This window comes from Plasmopara halstedii, assembly GCF_900000015.1.
Source record: "Plasmopara halstedii genome assembly, contig: Scaffold_1343, whole genome shotgun sequence".
NCBI classification, from domain to species: Eukaryota; Oomycota; class Peronosporomycetes; order Peronosporales; family Peronosporaceae; genus Plasmopara; species Plasmopara halstedii.
In genome coordinates this window covers 660,395-676,361 of record NW_020188258.1, presented here as the reverse complement: position 1 = coordinate 676,361, position 15,967 = coordinate 660,395, and the positions used below count along the sequence as shown (strand labels likewise).

General features: G+C 44.9%; 6 protein-coding genes across 6 annotated transcripts; 3 read left to right on the top strand and 3 right to left on the bottom strand.

Annotated features, from left to right (window-relative positions):
• Positions 1 to 70: 70 nt before the first annotated feature.
• PHALS_01155 (hypothetical protein F444_17437) lies at positions 71 to 1,255 on the top strand (the record flags this gene model as incomplete). Its single annotated transcript, XM_024730965.1, has 1 exon — positions 71 to 1,255. One exon carries the CDS (start codon positions 71 to 73, stop codon positions 1,253 to 1,255), a length of 1,185 nt encoding a protein of 394 aa, XP_024581190.1.
• An 8-nt stretch (positions 1,256 to 1,263) lies between these two features.
• On the bottom strand, positions 1,264 to 3,545 carry PHALS_15499 (uncharacterized protein). The gene has a single exon (XM_036407630.1). The coding sequence runs from the start codon at positions 2,477 to 2,479 to the stop codon at positions 2,288 to 2,290; it is 192 nt and encodes a 63-aa protein (XP_036263316.1). The 5' UTR covers positions 2,480 to 3,545; the 3' UTR covers positions 1,264 to 2,287.
• A 2,837-nt stretch (positions 3,546 to 6,382) lies between these two features.
• PHALS_01154 (endomembrane protein 70-like) lies at positions 6,383 to 8,345 on the top strand (the record flags this gene model as incomplete). Its single annotated transcript, XM_024730963.1, has 3 exons — positions 6,383 to 6,463; positions 6,542 to 8,175; positions 8,243 to 8,345. The coding sequence occupies 3 exons, from the start codon at positions 6,383 to 6,385 to the stop codon at positions 8,343 to 8,345; spliced, it is 1,818 nt and encodes a 605-aa protein (XP_024581188.1).
• Positions 8,346 to 8,528: 183 nt separating this feature from the next.
• Positions 8,529 to 10,558, bottom strand: PHALS_01153 (amino acid auxin permease family; the record flags this gene model as incomplete). The annotated part of the gene is made up of 5 exons (XM_024730962.1): positions 8,529 to 9,239; positions 9,310 to 9,659; positions 9,726 to 9,835; positions 9,910 to 10,124; positions 10,184 to 10,558. The coding sequence occupies 5 exons, from the start codon at positions 10,556 to 10,558 to the stop codon at positions 8,529 to 8,531; spliced, it is 1,761 nt and encodes a 586-aa protein (XP_024581187.1).
• A 525-nt stretch (positions 10,559 to 11,083) lies between these two features.
• PHALS_01152 (ras family protein) lies at positions 11,084 to 13,839 on the bottom strand (the record flags this gene model as incomplete). Its single annotated transcript, XM_024730961.1, has 10 exons — positions 11,084 to 11,110; positions 11,171 to 11,281; positions 11,345 to 11,394; positions 11,475 to 11,916; positions 11,984 to 12,119; positions 12,179 to 12,714; positions 12,786 to 12,950; positions 13,010 to 13,387; positions 13,451 to 13,712; positions 13,835 to 13,839. 10 exons carry the CDS (start codon positions 13,837 to 13,839, stop codon positions 11,084 to 11,086), a joined length of 2,112 nt encoding a protein of 703 aa, XP_024581186.1.
• A 283-nt stretch (positions 13,840 to 14,122) lies between these two features.
• PHALS_01151 (uncharacterized protein) lies at positions 14,123 to 15,328 on the top strand (the record flags this gene model as incomplete). Its single annotated transcript, XM_024730960.1, has 1 exon — positions 14,123 to 15,328. One exon carries the CDS (start codon positions 14,123 to 14,125, stop codon positions 15,326 to 15,328), a length of 1,206 nt encoding a protein of 401 aa, XP_024581185.1.
• Between the last annotated feature and the right edge of the window lie 639 nt (positions 15,329 to 15,967).

Below are 15,967 nucleotides of genomic sequence, written 5' to 3'. Positions count from 1 at the left end.
GTTACTACACCGATACGGTGCATTGGCATTTTGGGATTATGCAACGGGTGCGCCATACTTGAAAATTGATATGAATCCGAGAGATCCTCTCGCGTACAAAGACGCCATTTTTTTTTCTGGCCACAAGTTTTTGGGTGGTCCGGGATCTCCCGGTGTACTGATCGTGAAAAAGAATCTTATGCAAAACGAAGTGCCGACGACAGATGGAGATGAGACCGTGCTCTTAGTGACTGAAAAAGCTCAAAACAAGTTAAGTGACATTGTCTTGCGCGAGGAAGGAGGTGCGCCAGATATTTTGGGCAGTATTCGACTGGGTCTAGCTTTTCGGCTGAAACAACGTGTCGGAGCTAACACGATTATGGCATTGGAACGTCGTCACGCGCAGCACGTTCGTGAAGCGTTAGTCAGAAACTCGAACATCGTGCTGCTTGGTCGCCATACATACAACATGGACCAGTTGCCAATCTTTTCAATGATGATTCGCTTTGATGACCGTTTTCTACACCATAACTTCGTGTGTGCATTGCTGAACGATCTTTTTGGTATACAAGCTCGTGGCGGCTGTCAATGTGCCGGTCCGTACGCAGCTCGTATGCTTGGACTGAATATAAAGCATACAATTGCGCTAGAACACGCTTTTACGGAAGAAGATGAAGTTATTAAGCCGGGTGTCGTTCGAATGAGTTTTCCGTACTTTGCTGACGATGCCGAAGTTGAGTACATTCTTGATGCAGTGAGATTCATAGCCGAAGAAGGATGGAAATTTCTACCACAGTATGAGCTAGACGTCCGTTCAGCTGAATGGCACCATATTTCGCGTAGCACGGCTTACTCGTTAGCAAAGAAAAGTCTATCAGATCTGCAGTTCTTTAGTGAAAATGCAGCTAGTTCGTCACCACAACATCAACCCACCATTCACTGCATCGCAACTCATCGTCGGGAAAACCTCGAGCAGGCCGCACTTCAAGCAGATATTTGTATTAAAGAGGCAGCGTTGCTTCCTAACTTTCCGGAGGGTCAAAAGGTGTATAAAAAGCACGAGTGGCTGCGTTGGTTTGTCTATCCGTATGAAGCTGTTGCGAAGTACAAAATGGGTGTTGACAAGGTGTCGCCCACGGAGAAGATTACAGGGCCATGTCAACCGCAATTGTACATGGAGGACGCTACGAATCACATTTGGGATGGCATGCCGTCTATGTCCAAGCTGAAAAGAAGTCGCTTGGAGCGGCTGATGCTGCTATTACCAACCTACTGAACATGTTTGACGTGACAAATTAGGTTTGATAAGCAAGTAAGGAGTAGGAGTGACGTTGTATGGGTGAATCTGATAAAATATGAGTTTTACAAAATTCAATGTGGAGCGCATATTCAACACACAAGACCCCGTTTTAGAAGATAGAATTCATTTCGTTTTGGCCGCTTCCTTCTACTCCACGCTCGACAGTGTCGGAGAAGGAGTGTCCTATTCACCAACAGATTCTTGACCGTCGCGACACCGCATACCTCGTCTTGTAGGTTTTCATCATTTTAGATTCGATGAGATTACGTGCTAGCCATGCAATTGCTTTATCATACTCGAACTTCTTTGTCATAGATAAGGCACAGAGGAGGTGTTGCGCCAATCGGTACTTGTTGCCGACGTCTCACAGCTTCATAACTTTTTCATTTTGTTCCAGTATTGGGTCCACTTCTCTGTTAGCAATTTGGACTGCAATTGTCTGCTGAGGTAATCTGAGTTGATTCTTCCAGGTAGTCATCCATGCTTGAGTTTGTTTGTCTTCTATTCTGGCTGTAAAGGCACCGCAACCGTTGTACAAACAATTATGCCTTCACCTCGCCGTCCACACTTCCATCACTTGTTCTTCAAAAGAGCTAAGCTCTATTTCTGGGGAGTATTACATTTTACACATACGAATAAGAGCCATCGGCTATTGCTGGACAGTATAGCTCCACTACTCAAAGGTGCTTGTTAGTAATGAAAATACCGTAGTCGCCGATGTCGGTCACACCTGTTCAAGCTTGCTACAGTGATCTGCCGACGCATCCGTTGAAATGATTTCCTTACCGTAGTTCTAACTATTTCCATCGGCTCTGCTGCTTTTCTACCGATTGATGATCCCGTTTAGCCCTGCATTCGTTCTACATCCATTAAAGACTGAGTGAGAGATCGGTTTGCCTGCTTTCCTGGGGTTTTATTATGGCGTGCTGCTCTTCTTCAGGCGAAACATAGCTCGGTGGGTAATAAGACGAGTCAGAATTGCCATTATTGGTGGCTGCGCGCGAGTTGTCAAGTTTCAATTATTTCGCATCTTGTAGGGATTTCTGAAAATTGTCTTGCCACTGACGCAGTTCCGGCAGTGATAGCCGGTACTTTTGAAGCATTGCGAGTATCACTATTGGGTGAGGCCCACCAACCGGAGCTGTTGCCTCTTCGGTTGCGTCTGATGTTATATTGACTCGGAACATAATAATTTAGCATACCGTGATGCTTCTGCTTTCTCCAGTATGAGTCAATTCCACAATTGAGCTCACGAGGGATTGTAAATCCCGTTAGTCGTTTTGTTAATTCTTCCACGTCGCCATTCCAGGTTGCCGAAAACCATCCCCAGAAACTTTTGACTTTCTGTTTTCCGTCAGTGCCATTGGTTCTTGCGGGTGCTCCGTCGATGAATGGACCCCCTTGACCTTCCCTCTTTCTGGACAATTGCGGAGAAAAGCTCTCCCATTGCGAAGTATAAGAGGGCTGGTGTTAATTTGTAAGTTTGCTCACTTAAGGGACGCAGTGCATATCCCAAGCTGAAGCGATATTTGCTGTCCAATATCGTACGCCAGCTTTCCTCATAATACTGTATTCGCACGATACATCAAACAAAATTTGTTATCACTATCATCGGCTAGGACATAAATTTCTCTCTTGAAAATTTTTGCTGCAAAAACTCCGTTTCACTGCTGCGCCAATTGAAGCGCGACACTATCGCCTTTGTTGGGACGGAAAGTCGTCACACTCTTCTAAATACCGCTTAAAATTGTTTTATTGATTCACGCAGTTTCACTGGATCACAGCCCCGATCCACGTAGTGTCGCCGTTCTGGTATAGATGTCGAACTGCTCTTGCACGTGCAATTGACCGGTTCATTAAACAATCTGCTAGTAAGGACCACCAGTCTGTCGCTTTGAACTTCCATACCCCAATTGGTCAGTGCATGTGCTAAAGCCATTAGCTTCGTGGCTAAAGCCATTGCCATGCAGTTGCCAGTTGCCGAAGTATTGAGCTGTTGAAGTTCTGGGCTGTGCTCAATTTTTCCAAAACTGTTGATAGGTTGGCCTGAATGAACTGCCGGTTGTAGAATCCGTTCGATAGGTATATGAACCGTGCGAGCTTCTGAGATAATGGCGTTTTACAATCGTTGTTTAAGTTTGACTTGTTGCGGTAGTGTGCGGAGTTTCGGCTATTTAGCTCTTACCGAATGAATGACTTTGCATTGTATAATGCGAGGCGCGGTCGTCGTGGCGACCACCCGCCATCTCTAGTTTCTGCTGTTCCAGCGATAGTTTGTGGTAAGCATATCCAAACTGGTGCCGAGCAAAGTCGGCATCGTTTGTCAGCACATCTTTGAAAACGCAAATGTCTTTCTGATACAAGAATTTTGACAAGCCAAACTGTCGAGTGACTTTGTCAATGGACGGTTTGGCTGTATCCTTACCGGTCACACTATCGCTGACAGCAGGGAGATTACTTAAATGGCTATTATAGACCACAACGCCGGGATTACCAGATGCGATTTCTATACGACTGAAAACAAATCAAAACCAATGGAGTGACAAGATTCTCATGACAGAACGGACGGTCGGTACTCGAAAAGTCACTGGGACCGCTCTCATAAGGAAACAAATCGGCATCCTTCAAAATTCTCTTATGTGTGTTGGTCACAAAGACCGCAATTTTGACGAGAGCTCCTCGCTGAGCCATTCAATTTGGTGCCTGCGAGCGAACTCCCGGTACGTCCACACTCAGAAGAGAAGCCACTGTAAAGATCAGAGAGTGGAACTCAAGAGCGGTGGCTTCTCGTGATTCTGTCACATTTTCGCATTTTTTTCAAATGGCGAATGAAGAGTGAATCTTCAGTGTGGATCACATCTTAATGAGAGCGGGCGAATTGATGCAAGTAATGTATCGTAGTTACCAGTGTATTTGGATTAATCATATACAATTTTAGTACAGTTGTACGAGATGTACGTTGCACTTGGTGTAATTGTGGATATTCATAAGCAACTTCGTATCGATATTCATGGTAATAATAACGTATCACAAGAAGTCTGAGATACACATGAGCTGCTTGCCGCACGTTTCGCGAAAAAGACACTTGTTATGAGAGATAATACAATACATACAATTTGTATCAGTCTACATAAAGTCAATACTAAAATATGAACTCTTGAATGACATATCGATCTAACAGTCATACCCCCCTTAGAGGCTATCGATACCACTCCTGGTTAAAGCGTACGAACCCAGCTTCAGTGCGTTTTTTCTCACGCGGACTTTAAACGGTAATGAGTTTTCTGTGGAATGTACACGGCAATCCTGTTGGCAAGCATGCGTCGACCTAAAAGCGAGCAGTACAGATTCATCTCCACGCTATGGAGTTTTCAAATGTCGTTGCAATTCATGCGCATGTTGAAGAGCAATCGGGTATACCTGAACGAAATTCAGCAGGCTTGACTACGGCGGGTGTCGCAGCATTCTTTGCGGCAGGAAACGATGACGAAATGCATAACTCTAGAAGGCAGAGACGCCGATTTAATCCTCAGAGAGTTGCTACAATTTTTCTCATCAGAAAACCCCGCGGCCTCCTCACAAAAATGGCTGTAAGATCGTCAGTCGTTGAATCTTCACAGCCCTTGGATACTTGCGAAGCTTTGCTGGTGTGATCGAGAGAGTTCCCGAGGAAATGGTGATGCTCCCAGCCGTGTGGTCGAGCAAAGATTTCAACGAAATTTGTTGATCTTGGTACTAATACTCCCACTCTGGATGTGGTTGAGTCCGCGGGTGAGTGTCCAGCGTACTACTCCTCATTCTGGAAACTGTAGCATGCGAATATGCTGGTCCATGTATTGTGAATTCAACGACTGGCTGTGGAGTTGCCGATCAGATATTCTTTAGCACCGTTACCGACGATGGAAGAGCTGGTATAGCTTAAGAAAGTCAGTTACGATGACCTTCTACACGACATCAAGCGCGGAGGTCGTGTTGCTACAGTCGAAGGTCGATTTAGCGGAACTACGCTATCATCAATATAGATGATTCGGTTCTCGAAGAATTTTGACACCGTGCGGAATCACGCAGAGGATTTGCTGCTTTGAAGGATCCAGTTGGTCCTTAATATTCACTTGCTATGGAATACAAGGATGACATCCCGAGTACAAAGCCGCCTCAAAATAAACACAAATCTATTGACAACAGTATTACTGAGTGCAAATAACCTACGTACCATGCAGTGTCTGCTGTCTGGAAAACAAGTTGCAATCACGCTACACCAAACTGTTCACAGTCAAAGCAAAAAAAGGAATATTTTCAAAGAGATTGGATACACGTTTCGTGTTTTAAATATTTTTGCTGAAACCATATCAAGGTATATCTCTTGCCAGTCGACCAAGGCAAAGCGCGTTGTTGGAGACGGAGCGGCATCTTTACCATTCCTTCTTGCTGATCTCGACACGATTCTAGACCGCTGGGGGGCCCTCAAGTCTCACAGAGCGATGGTGTAGTTCTGAGATGGCATACGAGATCTACTTCATCTTACACGCCGAAACACCGAAGAAAGTCGACATGCAGCCGACTCACACTAGCTTTTTTTAATACCCATAATAAATTTTAAGATTATCTGAATCGTTGCTGCTTTAAGCGGCGGCGGTATCCCTGCAGATTGATGACTGCACATGTCAGAAAACACTCGTTTCGCTCTCGGTGTGAGCAAAATATTTGCACGCATAGGCTTGTAAAGGATCCACCCCAGCGCAGCGAGCAACTGCTGCGCCTTATTTAAATGTAGATTTTAGGTCAGGTACCGCCCACGTATAGCGGATGGAAGGACTCATTATATCTGGGTTGAACAGAAAGTAACATTTGCAATAGACCGAAACTAATGGCAAGCGTAGAAGCACGATCGAAGCAGCAAGCCATCACCGAACGGCTCTGGAAACTGTAAATTTGGTTTTGATGTACATTGATTGTCAAGTTGCTCTTCCCAACGAGACATATTTGATTGCATTTTGTATTAATTTAAGGAATATGATCGAATTATGTAGCAACCACATCATAAAAGCATTACGCGTGGAACATTTCTCCCGTCTCCCCTCATCTCAAATTACAACTGAAGTCATGAGCAGGTGGACGCAAGTAATAGCGCTGTTGGCTCTCATTTTAGAACCATTTGCGTGGGCTGACGTTGAAACTCATGAGGTTCGTCTTCTATCACAATTTTTCTGGCATGGGCAAAATTGGTTAATGTTTACATTTCGTCGTATGTTTGTTTATCAGTACGCTCCAGGTGAGGAAGTGGTCGTCTGGGTAAACAAAATCGGTCCATTTAATAACCCGCAGGAAACGTACACGTACAACACACTGCCCTTCTGTCGCGCGTCCGGAGCTGAGAATCCCGAGGCACATGCTTTGGGCATTGGTGAGATTTTGGAGGGCAATGAGCTATTCAATTCTGGCCAGCAGCTAAAATTTGGAGTAAATACCCCGACGACAAAACTTTGCGAGCAAACTCTGTCAGATGCTGATGCGCTGAAGTTTGGCGCCGCAGTCGACGAGCATTACTGGTATCAAATGAATGTAGACGACTTGCCTGTCTGGGGACTTGTGGGTAAAGTTATGAAGCCAACGGATGATGATGAGTACTTACAGCACTTTCCAGTGGGTACGCGCGTATTATATACTCATAAAAGATACTCCATCTCGCACAATGGCCCACACATTATTCACGTCAACTTGACGTATTCCGATGTTCTCACGTCCATTGCATCAAACAAGAAGGTTGAATTTACATACGAAGCTGTATGGTCTGAGACTGATATTTCGTTTGAAGATCGATTTGATCGTTATTTGGAAGATGAATTTTTTGAGCATCAAATTCACTGGTTCTCGATCTTTAACTCGTTTATGATGGTTATTTTCCTGTGTGGCCTTGTAGCACTCATTTTGCTTCGTACGCTTAAGAATGACTACGCACGATTCGCCGAAGATGACGCTGAGGAGCTTATGATGGATGGAAAGTCATCGCTACTGAAAGATGATGCCACTTCCGGCTGGAAATTGTTGCACGGCGACGTGTTTCGTGCCCCGTCCTATCTGCTGTTGTTTACAGCACTGATCGGAACAGGAGCGCAGTTGCTGGTCTTGTCAGTGTGTCTTATGCTCTTTGCAATTGGACTATCGCTGTACGTTCAACCGGGTGGGATCGTGTCCGTGGGTCTATCAATATATGCGCTTTCGTCGTTCGCGAACGGCTATGCAAGTGGCGCCTACTACCATCGATTCTTTTACCCGCGTGTTTCGAAAGATTGGATTCGTGCTATGTGCTTATCGTCAGCTCTTCTCCCTGCAGTTACATTCACGTCGGTCTTTTTTATTAACGCATTGGCTGTCATATACGGTACGACGTATGCTATCCCATTTGTGACTATCGTGCAAGTGGTACTCGTGTGGTTTTTCGTTTCGTGTCCACTGGCCGTTCTTGGCACGATCTTAGGCCGTCACGGTGCAGCAAAAACAGGTTTTCCATGCCGAGTCAACAAATTTCCTCGGGAAGTACCCGAAGCGCGCTGGTATCTTCGTCCGCCAGTTTTGATTGCGCTTACGGGTGTGCTACCATTTGGCTCGATTTTTATTGAGATGTATTTCATCTTTGCGTCGTTCTGGAACTACAAATTTTATTATGTCTACGGCTTTATGCTGCTGGTCTTTATCATCTTGACGATTGTGACACTCTGCGTAACTATTGTGTGCACGTATTTTCTTCTAAACTCGGAAAATTACCGGTGGCATTGGACGTCGTTCGCTGCTGCAGGTAGCACTGCACTCTACGTCTTTGCCTATGCCATTTATTTCTATTTCTTTAAGACCAACATGTCGGGCTTTTTACAGACGTGTTTCTACTTTGGTTACATGTAAGTCGGTCGTTTACTTGAAACTATAATTTGATGATTCAGACTTCGTGGTTCGATGTTTATGTAGGGGGCTCTTTTGCTTTGCATTTTTCATTATGTGCGGCACGGTTGGATACGCTGGTAGCAGTGTGTTCACCAGACGCATCTATCGCAACATTAAGTGTGAGTAAAGCGATGCCGTCAATTTGCCAGCAAAGAAAAAGGAAAGCGATCGTTTCAATTCATAGTTTGGCTGATACTGGTGCAAACTGCACTTTGTGAATTTACGTAGTTCAAAACGAGAACTTTAAATAACACTGGCAATCTACCAAAAGAAGCCTCTATTTGAATTCAGAAATAAAATTCTAGCGCGTTCAGTAGAACGAGCTAATGACTCGACACATAGCCTGCACTGTGCCTGCCACCATTCCAATAACTCCAAGAAAAACGATTCCCAAATGAAATATACGTGAAGACAATGACATAGTCGATTTTGTGGCCGTAATGTAAAGTACGGGAGGCAATATAATTGCCAGCATACTGGAGCCCACGGAGCCAAACAGACTGATTAGTAGACCTACGTCTGGGACGCAGATCGCAATCACCATAAGACTGGTGCACAACATAGATCGAAACAGGGTGCGATTGCATTCATAAGGTGATAAATTGCACATGAATCGTTCCAAACAGCCCACCGTCGAAGGTGTGGAAGGAAGACTGGCAGCAGCTGCTACTGCAAGAGGAGATGCGATCGGAGAGAATGAGCGGCGCATCTTTTGCAGCGATAACAGAATTGGTAGCGGACGATTTCGTTTGGGGTGGCTGCTTGCTAATTGCATATGGTCATCTTCATTCTTCTGTTTGTCGTTAAATTGACCACCTTTTACTCCATTCAGCGATCGATCTTGCGGATCTCTTCGAAATTTGCGACGTCTCTGCGCCTCTAAAGCTGCTTGTATTGACTCATTTGGCGGTGCAGGGCGCATCAAAGACTTATGCCGAAGCATTCGCTCCAAAACATCAATTGCCGGGTAAAATTGAATTGGAAATGAGAGGGTACACGCAAATGCTAGCGCTATATTCGCCTAGATAAGAGAGAGATAGATATGAGCGATTTCAAGTTTGTCGCTTGCAGAAATTGAGACTTCACCCTACCAGCGTCACAAGCCGACCCTCACAGTATTGATGTAAAACAGCCGTCACACTACCATTATCGATTCGACCGAAGGCGAGGGTGGGTATCTCTCCAATGAAGAGAAATAGCACAAGAATTGACAGCATGCATGTGGCAAGCACACGTGGAAATCGTTCTGGTTCTACCATTACATTTTGAATCGGTAGCACCAAGCCGATTCCTTCAAACGAATACACGGCGGTGCCGTAAAATTCAGGAACTTGGCTCCAGTCTGCATAAACAGTGGTTTCTCGTAACATTTTAGGATGTTTCCAGTAGTCAATAGAGTAGTAAAAGACGATGGTGATGCCCACAAGCACTGCAAAATTGGCTGTGAAACGGTCATACTGGTCAAATTTATGATACAAGCAACCAAAGTGCACAGCAGTGGACGCACCTAGGCTCGAAAACGGAGTGATGCGCCGCAGTGTACGCACCCAAGAAAGTAAGAGTAGAGCCGGAAAAATAGCAAAGACAAGTTGCCGCTCATTCACAACATTCTGGATTCTTGAAAGTGAAAAGAACGTACAATTACTTATTAGAAATGACGAACGAGGAAACGGCAATAAAGCGACCAGCACCTTTCTGGAAGTACCACGTTAATATTTGTCGCCACAAACGTAAAGTAGACACAACATATACCCAACTGAGTACCCACCAAAAACACGTCGATAAGCATCTTGCCCTTTGGCCCCAATAGCTTCCTTCCCACTTCTCCAAACGACATGGGCGCTTTTGGACTCAATATTTGCTTGCATCGCAGCAATAAGTCCATATTATACACGGACACGAGAGCCTTAAAAACAGCTAGTTAACAAAAAGGTGTACACTTAGAAAATGTAGCTACTAACGGACCACAAGTATGAACAAGACAGGGCCTGCATAAATGCCCGTCTTAGAGAAGCCACTAGGCAGTGACATTGCCCCCGGACCGATATTTCCCTTCAGCAAATGCACCACTACGACTGCCACCGAAATTTTTTCTACTCTATGGACAATCCTCATTGAAGAGGAGGACCCATGCTTTGACAGCCGCTTTTCGGCTCTGCTAAGCGACTGAATTGCTGTTCGCTGACTATTACCCTCCTCTGCACCGGAATGGATCTGCAGTCGCCCCTGTTCCAAATTCGATGGAGCTTCATCCGGATGTGGTGATGGGTGAAGATTTGAGCGTCGAGGAGACGAACAGGAACCTCCACTACCGATCAACAGTGGCGCCTCCTCCGTCATCGTTAGTGATCGATTTGGAAGTGAAGAGGTAAGAAAAGCATAACCGTGACTCCAAATTAAAACTATAATTTTCATATACATTTTTCAATACATCTGCACCACGCGACACATGCAGTAAAGTGTGAATTTTGTCACTTGGCGCAATACTGTAGCTTGTAGCCGCTTAGAGTTCCTCCTCGTGCAGTGGTAAAGCACTGGACCAATTAATCACCTAGTAGTCACCGGCTCGATATCAATCAAATTCCTACCCCAAAAGGGAGTATGATGAAGGAAGGCAACTTGTGCTCCTGCATAAGTTGATAATCTCACTTCAAGATTAAAAGATAAGGCATATACGCAAAAATGTTTGCTAACAGTGAGGAAATTTTCAAGAAAAAATATCCCAGCAAAAAGAGTTGTTACATGAGGTGGAGGTTATAGCCATGAAAGAGAAACTACATGGCTACTTTAAATTGTATTTCCAATTAACATTTTGATATTAATTTTGATATTGTATGTCCTCAAAACATACGAACCACTAAGTAGCTAAACCAACTTTATTGTACATAGCTCCTTCGTTAAATAAGTGTAAGATTTCATTTTACTAAAGCAAACGTAAAACGATGTACGTACCAAATTCATAACAATGCGGTTCCAAGCCTCCATGTTTTTAACAAGCTGGCGCCATTGCGTCTCGGCGTTGTTATTGTTCATCTCACGTAGCTCGCTCTTTTCTTGTGTCAGCTAGACTCAAATGAGGACACAGCTCAAGCAACATTTGAACATTGCAATCATATTTGTACCTACCATATCGAGGAGAACATCAACGTTTTGGGGTGAACCGATTTTCTTGCCACCTTGATCAATTTACAATGTAAGCCAGCAACATATTAAGAATTTTGGGCCTAAAAACAACAAAAGGATGATGTGTACCTACTTTCGGGCATTGCCTTTAGCTGAGAAGCCAAACACGACAATTGGTCGGAGAGATGATGGTAAAATTCTTCGCTCAATTCGTCGATGCGAGTCTGAGGAGGAATTTGCACTTGTTCCTGGTTTGCCTGTAAGCTCGGTGTGTGACGTGCTCTCCTAAGTGAAGTGGTGGGTGATGCATGACGGCTGGCACTGCTGTTGCTCAAAGAGCTACTCGATCCGCTTCGAGTTCGCGTTCGCCAGATTCTTGGCGTACTTGCAGTCACAGTCGGAATTGTAACGTCACTGGTACTTTCCGGCGCAAGGTTTTCACCCTCAAGCACTAAATCCTGATTTTTCACGATACCGAAATCAACATTGCGACTAAAAATCAGCCCCCTGTAGGCATATCGCCGCACACTCCGCAAACATTTCCATAGAGTTGGAAAGGATGTTGCTAAAGATGCCTACAATAACAGTGGAGAGCGACCTGATAGTAAAGCACTTAAGATATTCGCCCAAGTGTTTTCGCACCTTAGACGAGCCAATGTGATACTGTTGGTTGGAAAATTCAATGAGGACGTGGTGCACATGATCAGGCCCAACGTACGACAGAATAAGTGTCTGAGCATCTTTTCGACGAAGTAAGAAAGTGCCTTGCTCTCGTTTCCTAAATGATTAAATGTGAGTTCAAGCAGACCTACTAATTTGAAAGCTGGAAGAACGTACTCGAGAAGTTTTTCAGCACGCGTTCGGCTGATGCTACCGGCAAAAAATTTCCACGCCTCCTGATCGTTACGCTGATCTCGCTCCGCCTTTTCTTCTTGTTTGCGTCGTTCAAAGTCTTCATCTTCCTGTTCCAGCCTTCGAGACTCAGCTGCGGCGGCCGTGTCTTCCTCCTCATGCAAGTGTCTTGTATTAGAAAATGGAAATTGAAAGTCTTCCGTGGATTCTGTGTCATCGTCCGTCTCATCATTTGCAAGAATACTACTATTAGTTGCGCTCAGATATACGCCCTTGTCACTGCCCATAATCCAGCTGCCACCGTAACACTTGCCAGTTTGCAGAGCACTTGCAACATCACCAGTCTCATTCTTTTCCTCGCTATGGCGATTATCATTGATTGGCATTATGTCTTCATCACGCGGCAGCGTTGTGATTGCTTTCAATGGAATACGCAGCAAAGTCGTCGAGAAATGATGCACGGCACTGTTCGTTTGGATAACTTTTAAAGGTCCTAAATTACCCGACACCTCCAAGATACCCTGAGCATAGTATGTCAACAATGAGTCAGTAATTGTCACCCTACTTGACGATTTTCCAAGCTTCTACATACGACTGGCTTTTTTAAACGTGCAAGCCGTTTCTGCTCTGCGGCAAAGCGATCTTTGCATATAAAATCTATCATACGCTCCAGCGCTTCTCGCACAGCAGGCCTCTTTTCGTTTTCACCAAAAGTCGCCTTCCCGACCGTCCACATCCAACCTCTATAGCCTGCAGTCTACTTTGCAATATAATCAGAACGCACAATATCGATTGCCTTTATACACTCAATCTTACCTTAGCGTAAGCTGCAATATCGTCGCTAGTTATTACGCGCTTCTGCAGCAAATCCGCTTTGTGTGAGATGAGAAAGCATGGAGTCTCTTTGGGAGAAAGGTACTTGGATAAACAGTGACGCCATTTGTCGATCGCTGCAATGGAACTAACGCGGTGCACGTTAAACACGAAAAAGATACCGTCCAGATCCTCGCACAGTAGCGAGTGCAGCGACGACGCGCTGGCGTCTACCTCGGCGCTGGAGACGTCCCAAATGCTTAGCAAAAGCTCTTTACCGCGATGTTCGTACTTCATCGAGTAAACATCTACTCCAACGGTGGGTAAGTATGTCACTGGATACGACCGCTGTAGCCAGCGACGCACAATACTAGTCTTGCCCTATAATTCATCATCAATATGAGATGAAAATTTCTCGTTAGATATATTATAAATCTTCCTTACCACAGCAGATCCTCCGACAAGTGCAATTTTAAGCTCCGGCGTGGAATTAAGCCCGTTGTCGGCGCGCAGCTTGGCCCAGCGATCGAGCGATTCCTGCGAGATGGCAGCGTCGTCGCGATCCGTCGCATCAGACGAATGCTTAGCAAGTAAGGAAGATCTACTGCCTTCCCCGAGAAAAGTGGATGATATCATCTTCATCCATTTAGACGTTGCGCTGTCTGTCGCTTCCGCTGTCTGTGGGTGGTGCATAGTGTAGCAAAAGCTTTTTTTTCATTGTGAACATTTGTCAGGGTTTTTGTACGATGAGATTAACATTAACATGTACTGAATTTTCTGGCCACAGCCACGAAAAATAATTCCTGTGCATAAATTGGTAATACTTACAGCATTAAGGCTATAACGTCCGACAGCGTACGGAACCTTTGAATATAAAAGCGGCGAGAATTGTAGATTGACGTGAAGATCGCACGTAAACAAGTAGTTCTATAAGCTTCAAAGCATTATGTGTAAGAGTGCTTAGAGCTCTAGGGCTTATAATACGCTGATTCCTCGAGAGTGACGGTCATAAAGTTGCCTTCAAAACTGACTGGCCTTTTCGTGGTACGCTGTACCGATCGCACAACTGGTTAATAATATTTGCCCTTTCCCCTCTAGAGCAGTGAAACTGCAGTAATGAGGCGTGGGCGCTCTGACGATGGTGGTGTGTTCTTCCGACTACCGTTAGCCGTGATTTTGGAGTTCCTGGACCTACGTGATGCCATAAATATGCTGAATGCAAGCCGCTGGATGCGTTACGATCGAGTATTGACGGCTACGGCGCTGGAAAAAACACGTTATGCTCAGCACTTTCACCAGAAATGTGCTGCTGACTGGTGGCACCTGACGCCAGCGTGGAAGGCAAGTGATCGTATGGTAGAGAGTGATTGGGACGGAGATGATGATGTTTATTCTGCTGAAATTTGGGAGGACTGCCACGTGCGCACTACCGCAGGCAAAGAGTTAACATACTGGAAGGACACAATACGCGATACCCCCCAGTGGCAGCATGTGCCATTACTATCAATTATTGACTTTATGGTTACTAAATTACTACCACAAAGCTACATCTCATTTAAATATGCAGCTGCAGTCTACACTGCAAGACCCATCATCGTTCGGTTGCACCCACCAGTAGGAATAGATGAAAGGAAAAAGGTGGAAGACAAACAAAATGGGATAGAACAGAATAATGCACGCAAAATAACTAATGCTTTGGGGGCTCAGAATGGAAAGTTGACGTCACTATTTGGTCTCCATTGGGAAAACATGCACTTGGATCCGGACTCTGGTAAAGTGACGTGCGCAGTCTGTCAATTATACGCTGACGAGGTGGAGAAGTACCAGACTAAAGTGGCCGAGATGGTAAGTGAATGGAAACAAGCAGTGAAAGTCAAGCTTCCACGGTGGAAAGAGAAGGGTATGCATCAGATGGAGATTGATCGACGTACCTACGAAATGCGAGAGGATATGATCCCATACAGTGGTTACTTCACGTCCAATGTCGCCCGCCGCCACGGCGACATAATTATTCGCCACATTTGCTCATATTGGACGACGGTAGACCACCTTAAGATAAACACGCTTGGATATCGAGATGCCTCGCAACTTGTCGCTGCATTAAATTCAGACATAAGAAAGCAGTGTCAGCACTTCTCTAAAATCAAGCATGCGATGACGAACGCCTTTCCTCGTGTAGCAAGAATTCGTTACGAAGTTGACGAGCCGGAACCTCCACCGTCCACGCTTATATGGCAGGGCGAGGCAGTCACCGAGCTTGTTGCAGGGGTTTTACCGTCAGGTTTTCTTTGCGGAATGTTGTTTATCGAGAAACGTGCTTGAAGGGACTTTCGACCCGTTTACCACAATGCGACAACAATATATGATGAGCCTGTAGCCCTTGATCGTCATCTTCAACCGACATTTTCCGCGGGGCGGGTACATTGTTGACTTAGACTTAATCGCAATTTTTAAATGTTTGATTCTATTGCTAGCGTCAACTAATTGCGCTCATTTCATACTGCACTTGTGAAGCATCAACGGCTACCATGCCATGAATAAATCTAAGCGAGACCGAAACCGTGAATATCAACATCGCAGGGATATCGGTCCGCATCTGGATAATTATCAGCCTCGATCTGGTATCACAGTTTGACTACATCATTCCGGTCCTCAGAGAACCTCGCATCTTGATTAAACAAAAACTTATTCTGATTCACATCATCTATTTTTACAAAGCAAAGTCAAATAATGTGAGTATGAATTGATGAGTTATTGGCGGAAACAGCTTGTCGGTCGTCCAGTTCTGAAAACACTGAACGATTGAGAATATTGATCTTTTTGTTAACTTCTGCAAATGCCTTCAACACGTCATCGTGAGAATCGTCTTGTAAAAAACCAAACCAACACGAACGAGGGCTTATAGTCTCTCAGCTCTGACAGCTCAGGCTCTGTAGCGGATACGTACACATTGTGTAACGA

What these genes read in the sequence shown, in the direction of transcription:
- PHALS_15499 (XM_036407630.1), bottom strand. Translation starts at nt 2,479, where the DNA reads ATGCTAAATTATTATGTTCCGAGTCAATATAACATCAGACGCAACCGA.